At 41.4% G+C, this 23,197-nt stretch overlaps 1 protein-coding gene across 1 annotated transcript in view; it reads right to left on the reverse strand.

Moving 5' to 3' along the window:
* The window catches only part of SLC6A5 (solute carrier family 6 member 5), a 44,491-nt gene that overhangs the window by 14,461 nt on the left and 6,833 nt on the right, over window positions 1-23,197 (reverse strand). Inside the window, exons 5-10 of the mRNA XM_077820142.1 lie at window positions 17,372-17,506; window positions 15,334-15,437; window positions 12,431-12,555; window positions 3,716-3,828; window positions 3,286-3,417; window positions 2,028-2,127 (exon numbers count right to left, since the gene is read on the reverse strand). Coding sequence (XP_077676268.1) covers window positions 2,028-2,127; window positions 3,286-3,417; window positions 3,716-3,828; window positions 12,431-12,555; window positions 15,334-15,437; window positions 17,372-17,506 — 709 coding nt within the window. The remainder of the gene's footprint in view (window positions 1-2,027; window positions 2,128-3,285; window positions 3,418-3,715; window positions 3,829-12,430; window positions 12,556-15,333; window positions 15,438-17,371; window positions 17,507-23,197) is intronic.

The following is a 23,197-nucleotide window of genomic DNA, read 5'->3' on the forward strand; positions in this document are numbered from 1 at the left end:
CAAATTTGAAAATTATGAACGTCTCTTTATAAAGCTTGCCCTGTTTGACTCGGAGTTATTTAACTCAACTCTTCCCTGCGACATGAGATGGATGCATCAGTGGTTTCCATTGACTTCAACAGGAGCTGACTTCAATGGCAACTGCTCAGGAGCAGCCAAGGGCAAAAACTTAAAAATATTTGGCCCTTTTCAAAATTAGGAAATAATTAACAGTGGTGAAGAGAGAAGAACTGATGTGTTGTAATATGTCTGAAAAAGAGTGCAGGGTGCTCTCTATCAATATAAAACATGGAAATGTATAATAGTTTGCACATGTAATGCATTGCTATTTTATCTGAGGATCTGCATGTGCTTTACAAATGTTAGTTGAGTCTCACAGCATCCCAAAGGAGCAGGGAAGTATTACCTTTGCCTTTCCACATGTAAACTGAGGCAGCTTGTCTAGGAGCCAGGAACAGAAACCAGGCATCCTGCCACATCTGCCATCACCCCCTCTCCTCCCCCACAATCGGCCCTTTAGATTTCACTTCAGGAAATCTCGCCAAGCTTCAGATCTGAGTACCTTTTGGATAGCTATTTGGATGCCAAGCTGGTAACCATTACCAATAGTATCTGGTATTTTTGTTCTACCCCAGTGTGTTGAGTATTATAGTTCTGAATCATCTCTAATTAAAATACATAAATGTTGTGGCCATGAGAGCAAAGAGCATTTTGATCAAACAAAATCCAAACAGCCTGAAGCTCTCATTTAACATTTCACTTTGTGTAGCTGGGTAACGTGTCCCATTCATTGGGCTAACTTCTGCCCTAACTTACCCCTACGCAAATCCACTCCACCCGACTCAGTGAACTCAGAGAATTCAGCTCTACATATTTTAATGAGGTAACGAGATTTATATAATCAAAGGCACAGACTGATGGCAAAGGCTAACTTTAATCCCTGCCATGCCCATCCCTCAACGACAACCACCATTTTAACTAGCATGCTGTTGTAGAAGATACGAGGTAAAACTGGCTTAGTAGCCCCAGTTATGCCACTTTTGCCCCAATCTCTCCTTCTTTTCACATCCTTCACATAACTTTCACCCCACAGCAACAAGTGGGCATTCTACAATAACCACAAGGACAATGTGCTTGGAAGTGAGATCAGCTTTGAACAATTCATTTACAGGTGGACCCAAGTGCCTATGCACATCACACTGCAGGAGCAGGGCCTAAAAATGAAACATTGTGTGCGCCCAAGGGTTTCTCTTCACTAGAAAATTAGAGGATTACCTACTACCAACTGATTAACATTAGATACGATTCATCCCTGTCTGCACTGACTGCAGAACTGTGCTTCTCATCATGACCCCCCAATGTCATGTTCTAACACAACCTCATTTTCTAATGAAGACACCCCACCAAGTATCTCCAGGCGACTTAAGATTGAAGGCAGGGATTGTCTTTACAAAGGGAGAGCTTTACGTTTCCTTGTACCACTGTTTGACAGTGCCTCTTTCCAAGAATGGGTCTCCTGAAAGTGTCACTCCTAAACAGTTTTTAGGGCCAGGATCCTCAGCTGGTATAAACTGATGTAGCTTCATTAACAACAATGAAACTACACTAATTTACACCAGCGCAGGATCTTACCCATTGTTTAATTTTTGACCTATTGTAAACAACTTCTCAGTATTCATCCCATAGAATGATTGGATAAACATATAATAATGATAATCCTAATTAACCACTTGCTGAAATGACCAGCACACTGTTGGTGCTATAAAAATAGCAATCATCGGAATATATAATTTTAGAGGATTGCTCTGGTAAGGAAGCATCACTGAATTACTCTCATTTAAAATAATGTTCCTGAACCTCTTTTTCTTGTTTGCTAATATTGCATTACACTGCACTGCTGAAGAGATTCAAAGCTAAACTTTCATGCACTGCCACTGCCTTTATTGATTATTTTGTCATGTACTGTAAATATCCCTTTCGTCATATACATCTCTAAATGCTATCCAGAATCAATACTGATTTCTTACCATATATATATGAAATCCCAACAAGCTCAAAGATGGCAATGATGACAAGAGAGTAAGAAGCTGCGTAAGTGTCCACAAGCTGTAACATGTACAGTCCACCCTAAAGTTAAAAAAAAGGCAATTACTTATGGCATGCCTATGCTATATATTGTATCTGTCTCTACTATGTACTATTCCCACCCTCTGCATAGCATAAAGTGTGGACCAGTGGAATAAAGGGCTTTTCACCTCTAATTTGCTGGTTTGAATCCATCCCAGGGTCAGTAATGCCAGAAGTAGTTAGCAGCTTTTCAGTAGCTTATGTGAAATGGGTGGGTGTGTTCTCAGTTTGTAATATGGATCCCTAACTGGCACCCTCTTTCTTGGCAATCTCAACAGACAGAGCAAGGAATGGCATACTCTCTCTCACTCATGAAGCCCAGCCAAGGCTGAGGCATACTGGGGTGGCAGGGTGAGGAAGCTTCCACAACTGTTGTCCATCCTGCAGCTGTCCTGTATCTATTGCTGCCTTACAGCACCTTACATCAGCAGCAAATTCATTTTTAATGTACAATTTTTATTTACATATATTTATACACACACACACACACACACACACACACACACACACACACACACAATACCTATGGCTTGAGGTACCTCAGCAGCCCAGCATATGCTGGTTTTATGCTGTATACACTACAGGACAATTTCGATTTCTTTCCAAAATTTGATTGGAACTATTTTTGTATCCCTCCACCCTTAAGGAAAGGTGCTTTAGGCTATATCTACACTGCCAGTATAGCTATGTCATTCAGGGGCATAAAGACGGGTTAGGTCTGACTAACATAGTTATGCCAGCACAAGTCCCTAGAGTAGACTCAGCTATACCAGCAAAATTGTGCTTTTACCAGTAAAGCTTGGTTCATTTGTGGGGGTGGGTTTTACTATACCAGTACAAAACTGTGCTTTGTAGATATAGCTGTGTCCACATTAGGAGCACTTTGCTGGCATAGTATATTAGTATTCCTATACTGGTAAAGTGCTCCCAGTGTAGACATGGCCTTAGTACCCATGAGTCCCAGTTTACAGGGCATAGAAGGAGACAATCTCTGAAAAGAATCTTAAAACAAAATTAACAGTTCTTAAAATCCAGTATCTCTGGCTGGTCCAGAGTCAGAAGGCCTGGGCTCCATTGACAAACTGGGACATAACCATTATCCACGGGAGAGAGGAACTGAAGGACAAGTCACAGTGGTGCTCAAAGACAATATTTTACCTGAGTGATCATAGGAAATCCCATGATGAAAAAGGAAATGCAGCAAACAAGAGTGAACAGTGGTTTGTGGGTACGCAAGTACTTAGGAAACTCATCTGAAACGGAGGTCACAATCGTCTCAATAGTGGCAAACTGGGATCACAGAAAAAACAAAACATTAATAATAATCTAGCCTTTATGCAAAATATGATATGATCGAGAAATAGACTACATGATAAATGTATTGTGTACATGATTGTGCTCAGCACCTATCATTTTAAACATTAACTATGAAAATTCAAAGCTTCCCTATGAATTAAGTATTATTGTCCTCAGTTCATTTCTCTCTTCTCAAAGAGGTTTAGTAACAGGCCACATATCAAGTGGTATGTAACATGATCCTAAAGACAGAAGTGATGGAGCAAGAGGAAAGGTGAAAAAAGCAGTTTACCATAGTGTCCAATCCAAGAGTTAGAAGCATCAAAAAGAATATTATAGCCCAGAACGGAGAGAGAGGAAGCCTGGTTAAGGCTTCAGGATAAACCACAAAGGCAATGCCAGGACCTAGAAATGACAAAAAAAGAAAAGGATTGTGGTATCTTGAGCGATATAAAGATTATTTTTAGGAAGGAAAATATCAGGGAGCTACAAAGAGCTAAGTTTCAGGAAACAGTACAATGCTACTTTGTTCTAGTTTACAATTAAGGCCCAGACTCTACTTCCTTTAGTCCACAGAGTGAAGTCTTACATATTGCAAAGTAAGTGTGGCAGAATTTGGCCCAGGGTGGCTACTATTCTGTTGCTTTTGTGTCCTATTCTTGAATAATGGATTTAAGCATACGTTATATATAATATACACTACATAATTTTCAAGTTCCAGGATGTTTAACCTGGATATTACAGTACTTCAGACAAATTTAGTTTCAAATCAGACCAGGGAAGTTCAATTGTAACTTTCTTTCATAATCTGGAATCAATTTCTCACCATTATCCTGGAGAACTAGAAGTCTGAACTTTGGAGCAGCATTAACAGGCATCCATACATTAATTCCATATAGATCAATGGGAAGAGAGTGCTTCTCTTTAACTCAGCAACATGTACAGCAACAATCTCCAGACAGGGAGAGAGTGCAATGACCGTGGGCCAGATTCTAAGAGAGATTGTCTTATGGTCTATACTACTTCTCACATTTGCCTGGCCATCTGCAGATGCAGCTGGAAACAAGAAGGAGAACCAACACCCTGTGACTAGCCACTTCTTTGAGGACCACACAAGCACTCTGCAGAAAACAGTTTGGGAACTGCTGCACTAGAAGCCATGCTGTTGGCAGGGAGATGGACTAGTGATCTAACTGGTCTTTTTCATCTCTAACACCTATGATTCCCTGTCCCTCATGCTGTCGGTTCTTTCTCCAAGCTTGCTGCCATATTCCATACTTGAGTTTGGCAAATGTTTCATCTGTTCCGGTGTAATTTTAACAGAGCACCTTGAAGTTATTTCTGGAGGCTGCAGTATCATTTGTTTGAATCAGGATAGCGCTTAAAATAAAAAGATTGATTAATGGAAGCATTAATCCTAAAAACACTGGCATTTCCCATTATATATGGGGTTTTAGGAAGACAAAGTAAAAGAATAAGAAAGAGAGGGAGCATGGAATCATCACGAGAACGGGTGAGACAGCATGTAAAAGAGAATGTGAGAGCTCAGAAGACTGAACACAATACATAAGAGATACAAGATGGAAATATACACCACCACCTCCCTCCCCAAATTCTTTGGCTACCAATCTGAGAAAAGCCAGCTTGTTAGGTGTTCATGCTTCAATTAACCAGTCATCTTTGTGCAATCCAATTCAGCATAACTCAGCTGAATCCCTTAAGGGGGAAAGGTTCTGTTACACAAATGCTCTGTCTTTACATAGATAAATAGTTAAGAGAAAAGGTGCCAGTAGATGGTGCTCTGGAATATTTAGCATAGTTTCTGGGTTTTGTAGGACCATTAAAATTGTGTGTTGCAAATTGGCCTCCTCTGGCTGCTCATTTCATTCTATGGAACTTGAGTTATTCTGTCAAGATTCCTTTTGGCGCCAATTCAGCAGTTTCTTGAAGTATGAAAGGATAATGTTCAAATTATTTCAGCTCAAAAACGACAGCTGTAGGAAACATTTTGAGCAGCATACAGTATTTCATTTTTTCAAAATACTTTGTGGACCAGGTCTTTTCTTTCCCTGACAACTGTATGGAAGACAAAAAACAATATATTTTCCTTGGTCTGCCAAAATCTCATGCATTTGGATTATATTGGGCCATCTTGCATTTCTGAGATACTTCAGTGCCACTAAGGGGCTCTATTTGAGTTCACAGCAGATAAGTTTCACCGTCGCTATGCTGTGGATGCTGGCTTTATTTGCTCTGTAGTAATGAACCATCTGCTCAAAAATAGTATTGGCAACTGCATAGATGCTCAACTCTGTAGCTGAGAGGTACACAATTAGAAATTTAATTTTATACTTTTCATAAGTTACAAGAAAAGAATCTGCCCCTTGTATGTTTAAAGGGATAATTCTTCAACAAAATGTTTTCTTTTTTCACCTACAAGGGCCATACAGAATAAAGCATGCATCTATGTTCCCTAGTAAAGCAGATGGAAATGATGTTGCCTGGTTTTGGATACTTGGGATGGAGCTACATTCCCATGCATGTGTTTTCAACAGTTCCTCTTAGAGATACTAGTTATCTGTAACCTTCAAACCCCACAAGTACAAAATGGGTTATTTTAACATGCTCTGTTGCTTGCTTGATTTGAAGATCACTGCTTTTTCAGATTCAGAGGAGCACCCCCTCAGATTATCTCTCATACAAGCATAACCCATGACAAATCTTGTTTCCAGTGTTTCTTTACCAGGGGGAAGAAAACGTTGCTTTCAAGCTATCCTTATACAAGGATTGTCAGAAGCAGATGTACAGTACAGCAAGCATGTAAGACTGCATATGATAAAACTGTTATTACTGTCCTGGCACAGGAAGACAGGCAAAATGACTTATAGTTGAAACAAACTAAACACAGCTTCCACTTGCTTGGCCAGGAGAAGACCATCATTGGCTCATCCAGTAGAGCGTCTGTCTATGAAATACAAGGGTCCAAGTTTGAATCCCAGATTTGGTAATAATGCAGGATGAACATACAGCAAGTCCAGTCATGCGATGGGACTGCACTAAAGGTTGTCTAGTTTATTAACTGACAAACATAACAGATGAGACATTGAAGGCTGAATTAATTTAAGTTGACTTCCCAAATAGCATGTCATCTATTTCTTGCTAGGGAGAAGAGGTAGAGTTGACCAGCTAATGTGCTGTAAAATTCTCCTCTCACTCACTCGAGTTGTTGATTCTGTAGTGTAGTAAGCAATCCATTCTATGATTAGTTATTCCAGGCTAGAACATAAATAGATTCTACATGGTAGAACTCTGTCACACAAGCTAGTTTTTCAAGATGCAAGCTAACAAGCCCAGGAGCTACCATGTGTATGCAAGCCCAGCATCCTAAAAATAAATAATTACTTATAGGTTTACTACACCCTAACTGCACCTCTTATGTCTCAGGAGAAAATTTAGAGTCCGGCTGATGATGCTTCCAACACTACATACTACCACTTCTAGTCTAACAGCAATATACAGAATGAACGAAGCAGAGTGTGTCTTTCTTTCATCACCTTGTTCCTTCCACCACAATTTTTTTTTAAACTGTAAAGATATCACAGCTCTGGGAAAACATATGCTTCAGTGAAAGACTGGTGTATGGAACAGGAAATGCTTCTATCCGCGTCACTGGCAATGTTTCCCATAAGCATGATAGGATTGTTGAATGTTACAGCTTATGCTACCTCTGCTCCATTCGACTCCTGCAACTCTACCAAATGACCCAGGGCACTGAATGGAAATTAACGCTCATTAAACACCTACTCTGGAAAGAGCACCCAGTAACTGCAAACATTACCAGATTTCTTGATTTCTGTGTTCCATTATCAACTCACTAATGCAGCCTTTGAATCAAGATGCTCATCGGTTACCTCAGACCCTGTTCGGAGCTTTGAACTACTGGATTTATCCACACAATAAAGCGGTCAGAAAAATAGCTTGATGTACACACATTAATGCAGCCAGTGAAACCTCTTCATGCCCAGGAGCCATGAGTATGTGGCATTCACTTTTTGAACTCTTCAGTCCTCCTTATGTTAGGAGCCTCTTTGTATTCTGTGCTGTTCTCCCTCCTTCTCTTATGACTCACTGAGGCTGTTCTTCATTTTCCTCCTGTTCTTGGAAAGGATTGCATATGATACACTTAGCATTCCAATGTGTACACGAAAAGGATCAGTAATGGTTGCATATTTATTTTCATTCTGGGGCTTGTGTGCTCATACACACAAATTGTGGCGAACTCATCATGTCTTTCAATTTGAAATGCTCCAAAGGACTTGTAGTTTTGGTTTAGGAGTCACAGTGCTGTGCCTGATGTTATTTAAGATCTCCCTTCTGCTCTGGACAGCATCCCTTCCCTTTGTCATTTTCATCAGACATTTACATGTTGCCAACAGTAATTAAGTAGTACAGCAAATAAGTCAAAAATGCTTCAGTGCAATGTCATACTCAAACCACAGCGGCCATATCTAGTCAAATGTAGTAAGCAAATACTACAAATATCTATTTCAAAAGTAACCCAGAGACTAGAGCCTCTGTTGGGAATATGGAAATTAATAAGCAATATGAAAATTAATGAATGTCACAAATAGAAGAGTAACATTCCCTAACTAGAAGTGGATGCAGAGGGGGAAAAACAGATAATTAGTACACCAGTCACAGAATACACAACAGTATCTTCCATTCAAATGAAACGGGAAAGAAACAAAAAAAACCATTAAGCTTCACTGCATGAGAAGGATGTCACACATACTCCAGCATATAACTAGGAGAAGAACATACCAAAATTGTGGGTCCTTGATGTGAAAGGGAACCGCATTCAGGGCTCATGAGACTATAACCAAGGATGGTCACTAGCTACAATCCCCCTGGTTCCAGCTGCCCTCATTAAATATAAAGGCAGCGCACCATCCCCCAGACGTTATTGTCCATTATTATTTGTATTGTGGTAGTGCTTAGAGGCCCTAATCGGCATCAGGGTCCCATTGTCCTAGGCAAACATATAATGGAAAGATGGACCAGGTAGAAAACCAACAATCTTCTACTCTGTTGGTATATGTGTTAGTATTTGGATAAAGCTGTAATCCTTGAATTCCAAAAGCTAAATATCCCCCAAATTGTGGGACGTGCAAAAGTTACAAAAAGAGAGAATTGAAACATTTTTGTCATAAGGCAATATGCACCAGAGCTCCTCAGGTAAAGCACTCTTTGCTCTCTAGACGTAGTACATTGCAAAATGTGTCTCATCATGCTGTATGTGGTTACAAAATAGATTAGCGAATTGGGTTGCTTTAGGTAGGGACACTGAATGAGTCTAATGAATAGTTTTACTCAGTGGTTGCAACCACTGACTTATATGCAGTGTTGTTGTAGCCGTGTCAATCCCAGGACGTTAAAGAGACAAGCTGGGTGAGGTAATATCTTCTAATGAACCAACTTCTGTTGGTGAGAGAGACACACTTTCAAGTTACACAGAGCTCTTCCTTGGTTCTGGGAAAGGTACTCAGAGTGGCACAACTAAACACAAGAGGATCACTTTGAATAGTCCCTTAGAATACGTGCTAACTATTTCCAATCAACTATCTGTTCAACCTTGTATTTAGGTCAAGGTAGGAAATAGGAGCGATGATCCCCAGAGGGATAGGTGCCATATATGATTCAGAAAGGGGAATGGTTTGTGACTCTCGACCAACAGGTCAAATCAGCCATTTAGAAGAAGTGACCAACTGTGATAGAACTGTGGAAGATGGCCTATTCTAAGGGAATCTAGGTTTCTTTCTCAGAAGTTGTCAGTCAGTCTCTGGATTGATAGTGAACTGGGTGAATCCACGGAGCTGTCTATGACTTGCTGTGTGTTCTTCTTGTCACAGATAGGTAGATGCCAATAGATTGCAAGGTTGCTCAAAGATTCTAGGGAAAGTAGAGGGACCCATTCCTGGCATGTAGAATATCCAGTAAAGAATGTTGAGATTTTGGTATCTCCCCTAGTGGAATCTCTAGGGCCTCTGGAATCCTTTTCATGAGATCCTGAAAGGTCTTGAAATCATCTATGTAGGATGGTGGGAGGGAAGAGGATAACAGCCTTGTCTAGTGAAGAGGATTATTTGTGAGAAGGTGGAGTCTCCTCCTCTGCACCTAGCTGTTGCTCTTCTGGGGGTTCTTCTGGTGGAAGAGGACCTGCTACTGGTGGCTGTTGTTCTTATTGGGTCCCCTGCATGAGGGCATGCTGTAGAACTGGTCACCATATGGGGCACTAAAGTTCCAATGAGCCCACTGTGACGGGACACAAGGGACAAGACCCCATGTTTGCTATTGCCAGGGTTGCCGGGTCATTTGTTTGCTGGGGGGTGGGGATGTGGGGGGAAGAGTGTCCTCTTCCTCAGGATGTACCTCAAGGGAGGGAGGCTGGAAGGGCAAGGTGCTGGAATCATGTATGGACACATCTGAGTCACAAGATGTGCCCATTGGTGGCGCAAGAGGTGTCAGTACAGGGGGTCTTGTCAATACTGGAGGCCAGTGAGGGACCAGTAAACACATCAGTGCCAGCAATCGAGCCTTCAGAGAAAGATTTGCTAAGACAGGTGGATAAGTCAGTACTTGGAAATCTCTCATGGTGCCCCTTGACAGATAGGGTTCAGTAGGCTCATGGGAGATTATGGGGGCAGTGACCACATCAGACTCATGGTCAACCCTTCATAGAAGCATGTGGAAGGACTGAAGCCTGTCAGCTTCAAAAAGTATAAGTCGGTACCAGCGGACAATCCCTCTTGGTAGCCCTCAACAGAGAGGACTCTGGATTTTCCAGGATCCAGAGGTCTTTGTGAGAAAAGATCCGTGACAGTTCTGGTGAATCTGGATGCTATTTCTCAGGAGTCAGCACATCAGGCAGTATCACGGAGTGTTCCATGCACACTCTACTGTGGCCTAAAGGAGACGCCATTGTCAATGGCTTCGAGGCCTTGGTTTGGAGGAGTCCTTAAGCTTCCAAGTCTCTGATTCTGGTCCTGATACCAATGCCACTTGAGATTGCTTACTGGAAGGTTTCTTGGTATGCAGCACGCTCTTCTTGGGTGGACCCAAGGGTCTCAGTACCAGAGGCGGCAGAAGCCTCAGGGTACCCATACCAGGGTGCAAGGTTTCCTTTTTCCCAGGTTGAGAGGATGACTTCCCTCTTCTCTGTCTTCCTTTTTGGAGAATGGGGTCTTTTCCTTTTGGATAGTCTGGAAAACTCTGAAGGGGTCCCAAGGTTTGTGCTTAACATAGCTGGAGCGAGGGCAACCACCGCAGCATTCTGAAAGCTCAGTCAAAAGTTTTGGGGGTAAAGGGTGGCCCTTGAACCATGCAGGCCACAGCTAGCAAGGGCCAAGCTGAAACTGAGGCCCCACCCGGGCAAAAAAAGAATGAGGGGGAAAGTCCCACCAAAAGCACAAAAGTTGTGCTAAATAAGAAAAAGGAAACAAGAAAGCTCTATAACTACCAAGCAGACACTGCAGCACTCCCTCTCAAGCCACAGACAAAAGAAACCGGAGCAGCGATGCGTCCATCCCTCCCTATATATCCTTGTTCTGAAGCATGACGATCCATAAGGTGCAGGTGCCGACCCCCAGAAACTGCTGACATAAGTCTCTGATCAGGAATGTACAGGGACATGCACATCCTGACATGGAGCACCCACAGGTACAGTAAGTCAAAGGAGAATAGCATTTATCCCGCTGTGAGGCTGTTATAAGATCCTCTCAACTTCTTCTCTCTGTCCTGGCCAATAAAGCTCTTACCTTCCTACCTCCCCTGTCCCATACACAATCACACACAAAGCACCAATTCACCAGTCACTTGTACTCACTCCATACTTTTTAGATATAACACACACAACACAGCGCTCTGTCAACCCAATCCATACCACTCCTAATTTATGGCCACCCCACTCCATTAGCCACCCCTGCTCACAAACGACTCCCTGGTTCCACATTTCAGAACCTCATGTTCTTAGCTTCTGAACTGACCCCTAGCTTAAAGCCCCCTGCCCTCACATCTCACCGCCAAATCGGCAACCCCTTTTAACTGTTACTGGATCCTGGCAGTGCTTAACATGTACCACAGGAACACGAGTCCCAGACCTTGGAAATAAAATCTCTAAAAGGCAAGCCGGATGATTGAAGGATGCATATTTGTAATATTGCCTGGAGAAAATCCCCTCTGCTAGGCAGCTTTCCCTACTTTCCTGCCTTCTGGATTGTAAGCAGCCAATTTGAGCTGCTGCAGGAAGCCAACAGAGCTCTCCTCCATCCCCTTAGGACTCCCCACACACACACACACCAATCTCACAGGAGAGGAGAAGGGAGTGGAAAGAGCCCAACAGCTCTGCTCCTTCCTTCCCCATCCTTTCGTATGAGCAATGGGATGGCTGCTTGTGCCTCCATCCCTGCAACATCCATCCTGGGAAGGGGGAAGAGAGGACCCTGTTGCAGACCCCCCAAGCATTGAGGGTGAGGAATCCCAGCAACTGCAGGAGAAGCAGAGGTGAAACCGTAGGCAAAGGGTGAAGAACTGACAGAAGGAGGAGGCAAATGTGTGGGTGATGCTAGACACCCTGCCCACCCCACCCTCCCACACACACACACACACTTTCTTCAATCTACTTTAAGCACTGGGCCTGGTAGAGCAAGAGCAGGAGCAGCAGCATCGAGGGACAGACTGTCTGCTTAGAGTATATATAAATTTCTGTAGGCTAACCTGAATTAGTCCTGCCGGGGGCCTGAAACGCACAGTCTTGCTTTGTTCTGCTGCCTATTGCTCTGCAAGAGGTCCTAGTATGGCAACTGGACTCCTCCAGTGCACACTGCAGCCATACTCCCCTGTTCCAACTGATGCATGTTTGCAGTGCAATAACAATACAGTTAAAGACAGATCATTGAATACATTAATATACATTTTGGAAGCCGATCTAAGTAGGGGGAAAATACTGTACCTTGGTCTGCCACGTCTTCAATGTCTACTTTGAGTTCATTTGCCATGAAGCCAATAACTGAAAAGATGACAAAGCCTGCAAATATACTTGTGGCGCTGTTGGTGCATGTGACTATCAGTGTGTCCCTGAGGAGAAAAAGACACGCGCCAGCTTGCTTTAATATGTAAAAGAGCTTTGTAGACAGTAATATGTGCTTCAAGTAACAAACGTGCATAAGTCATAAGAATATTGATAAAGGTACTTCCCATCCAACCACACACCAACCCCTTTTTCAAGGGAATGTAGTGCTGGTGAAAGATGTCAGGCTGACCTGCAGACAGAAGTCTTTGGATTCGCAGTAGCAGCAGTACAAGATGCCCTGCACTGACTCACCAATGTCACCCATCAATGTTCTGGAGAGAGCTTTCAAGGGCTAAGCAGGACGTTCTGTTCTCATGCCCTTTCAGTCTTTGGCTCCTCTGATGAAACTGCCTGATAAAGCTCTGATGAATTGTGATGATGGGGATTTTATTATTTGTGATATAAACACCTGCCCAATGGATTTTGTGTAGGTCACCAAACAGCCATTAGACAGGACTTTCAGTCACTGTTTGTCTTTGCTGAATTTAAACCAGACATCTCAGTGTGAAACTTTCCATATCCTCTATCATTCCCCCAACCCCCCACATCTAGTCCACCTTCCAAGTACTTTTTGATACAGTGTTGTAACAGCCTCAAGAGATGTGTGTGCTTGAGTAGTGGGCTTTATTCTTTAAGCATATGTGACTTTATAAAGAAGGAATCCAAATGATCCCCCTTCAGAGCTCTCACATCCTGGCTAAGATGTCTATTCTGCCATTAATACAGGCATGTGTCAGACTCCCACTTCAAACTCAAGGAATAAAGAAGCCGCTTGTCAAAAATTTAAACTCTGGAAAAAAGTTTTTCCAAGTTGACATTGAATTGCTCACAGTCTCACTGCCATTTACTCATTAGACCCAAGACAAAAAGCTATGCAGAAAGCTGTCAAGAACCACACTGAGCTGACAGCATCCTGGAGTCCCTAATGGAGCATCCGTTAAACAAGATAATACAATATATGATCATTCTTCAGTTCTGCTGAAGGTAGATAACATTCTGTTTGGAAGGAGATCACTGTGTGCTAATCTTGTTCCAAAGGAAGGGTTTTGGCTGGGACAAGCCTTAAAAGGAGAGAGAAAGAGAAAGTAGGAAGCATTATCCATTGTTTCAGTTAAAGGGACATGATCAAAGAGTTTTAGGCCCAAAATTTAGGGTATGTGTTACAAAGTGGATTTAAGCAAGGCTGGTACAGTTATAAATGGTTTCATGAAGTTTAAAAAAAGAAATGTAAGTGAAAATATTTTTTTTAAAAAAATAATTAAACTTGCCTTTGCCATTCTAGAATGAACCAATTGGAAAACAAAACTGATTATATAAAGAGAAAAACTGATGTGCCCTATTTTACTATCCAAGCTGTGTGAAATGTAAAAGTAAACCAGTAGGTGAAAAAGCACTAAGCTTCTGAAATTTCTTTTAGCTTTAATATGATGAGATTTATTAATAATGTGAGAATTTTTTCTTTTTTTTTTTCAACTTGGTAGTGTACCTTTAATTTTGAAGTTCAGCAAATATTTTCCAAATGTATTAAGCCACTAGCTAATTAATACACTAAGCCACCAGAACAGGAAGATGACATATTGTGTTTTTGCACCTGCATGTTCTCCTTATGTTCTGGAGCATTGTTTTTCCAAGATTAGAAGAGTCCAGACAGCATTAATAATCCAAGACCTGGGCCCAAGATTTTTAAAAAATAAAACCTAAAATTAGAACTCAGAGGGTGCTGTTGTGCCCTCAGCTCTTTTGAAAAATCAGACCATGCATTTAGGTAGCTAGTTAGGAATTTAGGAGATTAATTTTCAGCTTTATTTTTTGAAAAATCTTGGTCCAGGGACTTAAAGATATGCAGAAATATACTTACCATGTAAGTAGTGCCAAAAACGTGCTCTGTGCTTCACAGACATTAAAGATAAGGTCCTTGCCCTAACAAGCTTACAATCTAATGTCTTGATTCAGAAAAGTACTTGAAGATACGCTTAAGTCCATGTGCTTAAAAGCTGTTCTGAATAGGAATGCTTTCCTGAATCAGCGCCTAATCACTCCTCTGGAAATCAGTGGGAGTTTTGCTTTGATGGAAGGACTGCTTCTTAAAAAGGCAGTCTATCAGTGAAGCAAAGGTGGTGGGGCAGAGAAATGTAACAGCAAGTGAGTTAATCGTTCTCATAGGCATTTCATGCATCTTAATAATGACACTTTTTAAATTACCATTTCTTTTATAGGTTTTCTGAGGAAAACACTAATCTGAGTAAGGACAACTTTTTCAACCAATGAAATAGGAGACTTTTGGATGGGGGTGGGGAGGGAGAAAAGGTTCTAAGTTTGTGACCTTGAGGAGATTTTTTTTAAAAATGTAACATTGGTGTAAATGAAACTGCAAGAGTAATAAGCAGCTTGTTAGAAACAGGAATCACATAAGTAGAAACTGAGTATTACCCACTCACAATCTCTCAATACAGCTTGACCCTAACCTAATTCTAATCGTGAGTCGCCCTTCAGGGGAGATCATCAATTCTGCTGGATTTCATGACACTGCCCAGAGTCCTTGACAGCTTTCTGGATTGCTTTTCATCCTGGGACTGACTGTTTGTAATGAGAACAAATGTCCCACAGGGACTATGGTGAGCTCAATGCACATTTTGGGAGTGGTGGGTTTTGAAATAAAAAACTACAACAAAAGGGGACCCTTTTCAACCAGATTTCAACAAATCAGAGGAAGATCACATTTTGGATTTAAGCTACTTAATGGTCTGTCTTGAATAATATTGATTGATTTAACCTCTCCATACCTGTAGCAATTATTATGGAATTTGTTATATGAAGAGAGAGTAATTAGACCTCCCCATGCAGCAGATAATGAGAAGAAAATCTGAGTGGCAGCGTCTTTCCACACCTAAGAAAGCACAGGAGAAAAAAAGAGAGTCAGCTTCAGTGAAGGGCTTTGGACAGGCTAATGAAATCAATGTTGCCATTAAACATTACAGTCAAGGTGTTAACACCAATGGTTTAAATAAACTCAAAACACAATTGATGTTAATAAGACAGCAATTTATGGCCAAATTCTGCCCTCAAATGGATGGTGCCTATTTGATAACTGGACATTAGCTTGAACAAGAATGATGCACCTATCTGAGGAGAGAATATAACCTTTGGCAAATATAGAAAACAGATATTCAGTAAATTCCATTCTGTTTTGTACAGAATGGATTTACCTGTGTTCAATAAAGAAAATGCAGATCTAGAGGAAAAAAAACTTCAGTCAAATACCAGTAGGTTATCTATCAGATCCCCAAATCCAGTCAAAATGGAATTTTCTCCTCTTGATGCAAGGAAGTAACTCTACTTTGTGTTAACTAAATTAGACACCATGAGCCAAGTTCAGCTCTGGTTTCAGTGGGAGTTGTGGGCACTCACCAGCGAGGTATGAATTTCATCATATCAGATGAAAATATACCTGGGATCAAGGCTTTTAAAAATAAAAATATCAAGCACTGTCCATGCTATAGGTCATTACAGGTTATTTTCTACAGAACATGAGCATAGGCCTCAAATGCATTTATGGGCCTGATATTCAAGTGCTTAGCACTGCAGTTGTGGCCTGATTTTCAAGAGCGATCAGCACCTCATTTAGGACAGCAGGTCAACATTTTTCAAATGTTTCATAATTTTATTGCGTCAAAATTTTAATATTTTATTTTCAACACAAATGAACCAAAACTTGTCCAAATGTTGGGTTTTGTGTCCAGCAGTAAAGAGGATTGTTGTTTTTGTCCTAACTGAAAAATGTCATCAAAATTTTGATTGTTTGAAACTTGAAAAAAAATATTTTTGTTAAAATCTAAAAATGTTAAGGGTTTTAAAACTAGCTCTACTATTTAGGCACCTAAATAAGGGCCATATTTCCAAAAGTGCTTCACTCCCAGCAGCTCTCACTGGGACACTTATGGGACAGATTTTCAGAAGTTTTTTGGAAATCTGTCCACTTATTTCACTGTATAAACTGGAGGAGTTGAAAAGATTTACTACTCGTAACAACACAGGGTTAAAAACAATCCAATATAAGCAAAGTGGCTATGAAGAAAAAAAGGAACCAATAAAACATAACCAGAAGGGAACGATTTTCCACCTGTGTTTCAGATACAACCAGTGGCCCAACATCGTGTCAGTGAAGATGATTTACGTCTTGGAAAATTGGCAGATTTCCTTAGATATCAGCAATTTGAAGTCAAAAATCTTGCTACAACACCTGAACTGATTTCAGTGTTAATTTTCCGAACCTGAACTCCAACCCTAGCTCAGACTTGAATTTGATCGCTAAAAATCTAACCTAAACTTAGTATGTAAGTATGGATTATCTTTGTTCCCAGAAGTATACATTTACATTCAGTCATATTAAAACACAAATGATTTGCTTGCTTCCAGTTTACCAAGCTATCCAGATCACTCTGTATCAGTGACCTGTCCTCTTCTTTACTTATTATTTCTCCAATTTGTGTCATTCATCACACTTCTATTCTGAAACACCCTGCTTGGGGGAAGTCACCTAAGATATACATAACATATTCTAATAGAAAATGAAATAATGCATTATAAATACCACACAGACAGACAGACAGACAGACACACACACACCAACAGTCACTCTGTGTGTGTAACACTCTTAATGTAACACAATGAAACACATAATAAATTAGTGATATGAGAACAAGATTTCACAGATGACATTTTCAAACACCAATACTCCAGATATGTTTGTAACAAACAGTAATAAGTCTATATGAGTTTATTTTCCCTATCAAAGTGTTGTAAGTGGAATAATGAGCCCACCATAGCATCAATTAGTTTCTCCCACTTAGGTGTGATGAAGTACCAGATTCCAGCCCCAGCTCCTGGCAAGGTTACTCCTCTGATAAGCAGGATGATGAGCACTACATAAGGGAATGTAGCAGTAAAATACACGACCTAGAAAGACCACAAAAGGTTATTGATTTGGATCTATATGAGGAGACAAAAATAAGAGTAGTCCACCACTGCCTAGAAATAACAATTTTCCAGCCACATACACAGACACAGAGGAGCAGCGGAGTGGGAAGACAACAGGTTTATTTCCCAGGGATCCTGACAATGCTGTCACTTTTGCACCACTTCTTGCTAGTGGCAATAACCAAGGCACTAAAGATTAGGTGCAGAGAGCTGGGGTGCTAGATAGTTAGGAGGAAAAGGAGGAGAGATAAAAGCTGGAGTTTACAACCAAATTCAAACATTCTCAGCTGGTGCAAATCAACACAGCTCTATGAGAATTAAGTGAGCTATGCCACTTTACACTGGTGAAGAATCTAACCTATGTCATTTTCCAATATTGGCTAAATCTGCAGTGTTGTTGTTTGCACCTCTTAAGAATTATATATCCAAAACTCATTGAAGTCAGTGAAAATAATCCCATTAACTTCAATGAGCTTTGCATCAGGCCCTAAGTATCTAATGATCTGAATACATTTGATCTATCATTTAATTATGAATTATTCAGCACACATAGCTTGATATGTAGAGTTTTTCCAGTTGGTCATATTAAAAAAGCTGAATGAGTCAAGATCTACTAGAGGCTATGGTTTAGGGTCTAAAAACTGAAATATTTTATATCTTGCAGCTCCTGAATCTCTTATTGAGACTGAGATCCTCCACCTCAACCCCTTAACTGAGAGGACTTTTGAACATACCTTCCCAGCTTCTATTTCACTTGAACCCATTTGCAGATCAGCAATTGCTCTCACTCTTACTCCATTGGCAGCCTTCTCCTCTCTGTCTCCTAAGCTTTTGTACAAGGAACCCCTGCTGGAGAGTTTCATTGGAATACATGTAGCACCTAGGGGCCATATCGTTGGGTTTTTTTCTCATTGCTGTGTTAATATAAAGTTACAACTGTGCCAAAGCATAATCATTTATATATTTCATAACCATGCCAAAAAGACAATATGATAAAATAATTTAATTACTAGATAAAATCTAGTGCTGGGCAAATAAATTAATTACATCTGTTGAGTAAACTATTTCATCTCTTTTTTCAGCCTACAAACAGATCACAATTCTCTGTATTCACTCATTCCAAATTGTACGTGAATTTCGTCAGCAAATAGTTCTTGTCCCAGGTCATTTTGCTGTAAATATTTAAAATCTGTGCGGTAATCATTTTATGTCCTAAATCACTTAGTTATGAAAATATGTATAATCACAGAATATTTGTGATCATGGGATGTGTGGAAGAAACATCTTAATGAAAACACAATCTCAAAATCTGTATTGACTTTAAGGACACTGGAAGCATTTTTCATGGAACTTCAGTTGATAAACACTCAGCACATTATTAACACAGTTATAGATAACATGCACATTAATATATCATAATTAATATTGATATAAATGCATAGCAAATGAATAAGTCATGACTAACTGCAAATTTGGAGGGGTTTCTGGTTAGGAATCTTAATATTAAGCTTTTCCAAAAAAAAAAAAAAAAATTCAAAAATGCCTAGATTTTGAGTTGGCAGTAGACAGCGCAGCACTGAGTTATTCCCAGAATAGATACACATCTGACTGGAAATACAAGAATATTGTTTTCACTGAATAATAATTATTTATCCATAAGGAGCATGCAGTTGCAAAGCTTACGATTGTGGCCAGTGGAAAATTGCAATTAAAAGAAAAATAAGATGCTCCAGGTTTCAGATACCTGAAATATGCCATTTTTCTAATTAATTCAGGTGAAAACTAAGATTGCCACTGTCTGTCTTCCTAATTCAGTGCACGGCTTCCCGTATTATGGTAGACAGCCTTTGCAGAAGAACATTTCCAATTAAAAAATAAAAAATAGAAAAGGGGATAATTCTACATCCCTTTCTTTTATTTCATCCAAATTGCTTTTAAGATCTGAATTTGGCTTGTACTAGTTGAAAGGGAGCATCATTAAAAAGCGCATTCTACCAAACGAACACCCTACCCCAACTGGAGACACAGGACTATTATGAAAACCCTGGGCACCATTCACCCCTGGTATAACTCCTTTAATGTCAGAGGAGTAACACTAGACATGAAGGTAGCCCAGTAACTAGAAAAACTGGATGGCCCAGCCTTTCATCTCTAAGGGCTTGTCTGCATGAGGAAGTTGCACTGATTTAAATGTGTCATTTTAAACCTATTTAGGTAAATTGGTACAGAAGTCTTCATGGACACTCATTTCAGTTTAAACCAGGCTCATTTCAGTTTAATCTTAAGAATTGGTTTAAGCTAAACGGAAATAAATCTCTCTTCAACCAAAGTAAGAGGGTCCACATGAGGGTTTCCAGCAGTTTAACTTCAATGAGCTTAAAAAATTATTGAAGTTAAATGGGTACAACTTTCTCACATAGGCTAGGCCTAAATGACTGATTCAAGTCAAGAACAGGTCAGTAGTCCCTGAGTGATGCTGCAATACGTTGGCTACTCAACGCTTGGAGATTAATTGACAGTCTCCGTCTAGTTCCTAGTGAACAGATTACCCGAGTGATAGAAATCCATTGCTAGAACTCACGTTAACCGGCACCTTTCCAGACAGTCTTGGCAGGTGTCACAGGCTCCACTCGCTGCTAGGGTGCCTCCTCTTGGCCACTCTGAGGATTAGCTCCTAGCAGGTGCTGTGCCCTCCTCTGGCAATCTCTCCACCTATCGTCCCTCTCTAGCCTGTAGCCCCTCTTGCTCCAGGAACTGCAGCTTTGAGCCAGGTCACTATAGTCCTCCCTTTCCAAGGTATCACAAGTCTTTCAGGGTGAACTGTCCCAGACAGTCCACTCTTCCCTGCCTGGTCTGTGCCACTTCCTCAGTGGCGCGCAGGAGAACGCAGATCCACCCTCTACTCTGGGTTCTAGCTCAGAGGCCCTTTGATCAGCAGCCAAAGTCTGCACTATCCTATACCTTGGTGCTTTTCCCTGAGCATTTCCTACCTTTCTAGCTCTTCTCCCTCTCTGGGTTTGCCAGCTGCACAACTCCCAGAGAGCAACTGTAGGCTACTTGCCTCTATAGCCCCAAACACACCTCCCTTCTCCCAGAGAGTAACTGCAGACTACTTCCCTTACAGCCCCTTTCTGCTCTCAGCTCCTGGGCTTTATTCAGCCCCAGGTGTTCCTGTCCAGCTGAGCCTTGTCCAATTAATCCCTGCTCCCTGGCCCCTCCACCAGGCACAACCTAAGCAATTAATTGGCCTATCTAGCTGCCTTGACCCCTTCTGGTCTTGTATGGAGGGGACACCCAATCACAGTAAGGAAACCAAGAACTCAAGTGGCTTGGAGACTGAATGACCCTCTTTTCCTACAGGAAGTGAACCCTAAGGGCAATCTGCTTGTGGCAGACTGGTAGGGCCCTGGAGCCTTGTTACTTCTGCCCAGACTAAACCTGTTCTGTGGCTAATGGAGAATTTCAATCTTCAGTGCTGACAAGCCAGAATTTTTCATGCACTCTAGGTTCATTAAAAGAACCAGTTTTATTACTACATGCAAGTCTCAGTTTATTCATTTCTAGATCTTCTCTCTCCTTGCCCACACCCTTCACAAAGCAACTTTTCCCATCACACTTGGAGTGACCAAGCCCTGCTCCCACCCCTGGAAATTCCAGCATGGCCAACTTCAAGAGATCAAAAATCCTGAGTCGGACCCCCCAAAATCATGAGATTGGCCTTAAAATGACATTTTTAAAAAAAAGATTACATTGTATTTTTAGGTCAGTCTCTTGATTTTTGAACTCCCCCGTGGTGTGTGCATGTGACAATTAACGTTGCCCATTCCCCCACAAGTACTGGATAAGGTGATTTTTGGCCTTTGCTGCAGGAGCTCTCACCCTCACATCTGCCCAACTCCTGTCCAGCAATTAATCCTGTCTCCCAATCCCCTAGCAGTTTTCTCCCCACCCAACCCCTCTCAGTACAGCCCCATAGTCCCCATGACCACTACCTCAGTTCAACCCCCCCCACGCTGTATCGACCCCTACTGCCCTCAGTTCATCCTCCCAGCTCTCACCCCATCATCAGTACAGCCCCCCCAGCCCTCATCCTCTTCATTTCAGCCCCCTCTCTGCAGCCTTCAGCCTCACCTCTGCTCCTTAGGGTTCTTCACCCTCTGCAGGCCTGAGGGTGCTGAAGTCGGGATCCCTCTCCCACTTCCCAGGCTGACAAGGGAGCAGCTGCCCAGGGCTGACAGCTGAAGCCCTGGCCACACCTGGGGCGGCTGATAGCATTTCTAAGTAAAACGAAGCCTCACTTTTAGAACTCTATATGTCATGTTTTTTTTTTTCCCAGTTGATGCTTATTTGAGGGTTGGCCCTCCTCTTCTTCTATCTCAGATGAAGTTTCTCTTCCTGGCTGGTGTGTAGCTTGTTAACTTTGTTTATCTGATATGTAAATGAATTATCATTTTCTTTCAAAGTACTTTAGAATTAACTTCCTGGTGGAGAAATGACATTTCTTTGTTTAGGATGGGGTAACTCCTGTTTGATTTGAAACGCATTTGTGCAGTGCCTGAAAAAAAAATTCCTGACATAGAGTTCTCTCGCAAGATCATGAATGAGACTTAATTTTAGTTAGAAATTGTGCCTCTCATGATCAATTAGCAAGAGATGGCATGTCTGAAATTCCACAGCTACACTGTAATGACTGTTTCCTGAGAAACAAGGGGTGTCTGGACTCAGATTTTAACTTGATTCCCCCAGTCTATGAAGTGAAGTTGCTTAATTTCCATGACTGCAGAAATTATTGTTATTGCATAGACATTTCCCATAACTGCATAAGTGTCACTGTAACTGTTAATGAGGCTTTAATTATGAACACTGAACAGAAATATGAAAGGTTGTCCAAGTCTCCTGGAAACATAATTGCCAAATACATTAAAAAGAAGTGGATCTCTGTTAAAGCCTCTGAAGATCTGGGAGTGAACATCCCACCAAAAAGATGTGCCAATTTCCCGTGGCTTTCTAGTTAATCAGGAATGTAGGAGCAAATGGTAATAGAACATTTCACTGAAATTTAGTTATCAGGGGTTCTCAAAATTCACTGCACCACGACACCCTTCTGACAACAAAAATTACTACACAACCCCAGGATGGGGGACCAAAGCGTGAGCCTGCCCAAGCCCAACTGCGGAACGGGAAGAGGGTGCAAAGCCAAACCCAAGGGCTTCAGCCCCAGGTGTGGGGCCTATAACCTGAGCCCTGCCACCCGGGGCTGAAGCCCTTGAGCTTTGGCTTTGGCCCCAAGTGTTGTGGCTTGCACTTTGGCTTTAGCTTTGGGCAGTCACACTTGGGCTTGATCCAGACCCCAACAAGTCTAACACCAGCCCTGGAGACCCCATTAAAACAGGTTTGTGACCCACTGTGGGGTCCCAACCCACAGTTTGAGAACTGACGAGTTAAGTTAACCATCTGGGACACAATCCTGCACTAAGAACTCCCCCTAAAGTGAACAGAAGTCTTGAGTAGAGCTGGGCAAAAAACAGATGTTTTGTTTCCGTGGCAATTCCAAAAAATCATTTTGAGTTGAACCAAAAATGGCACTTTTCAAAATTGTTGGCAAATCAAAAAGAAAGAAAATGGTTTCCGTCAAACAAAATGTTTTATTTTGATTTTAAGAATTAATAT

This window comes from Eretmochelys imbricata, chromosome 6, assembly GCF_965152235.1.
Source record: "Eretmochelys imbricata isolate rEreImb1 chromosome 6, rEreImb1.hap1, whole genome shotgun sequence".
Taxonomy (NCBI): Eukaryota; Metazoa; Chordata; order Testudines; family Cheloniidae; genus Eretmochelys; species Eretmochelys imbricata.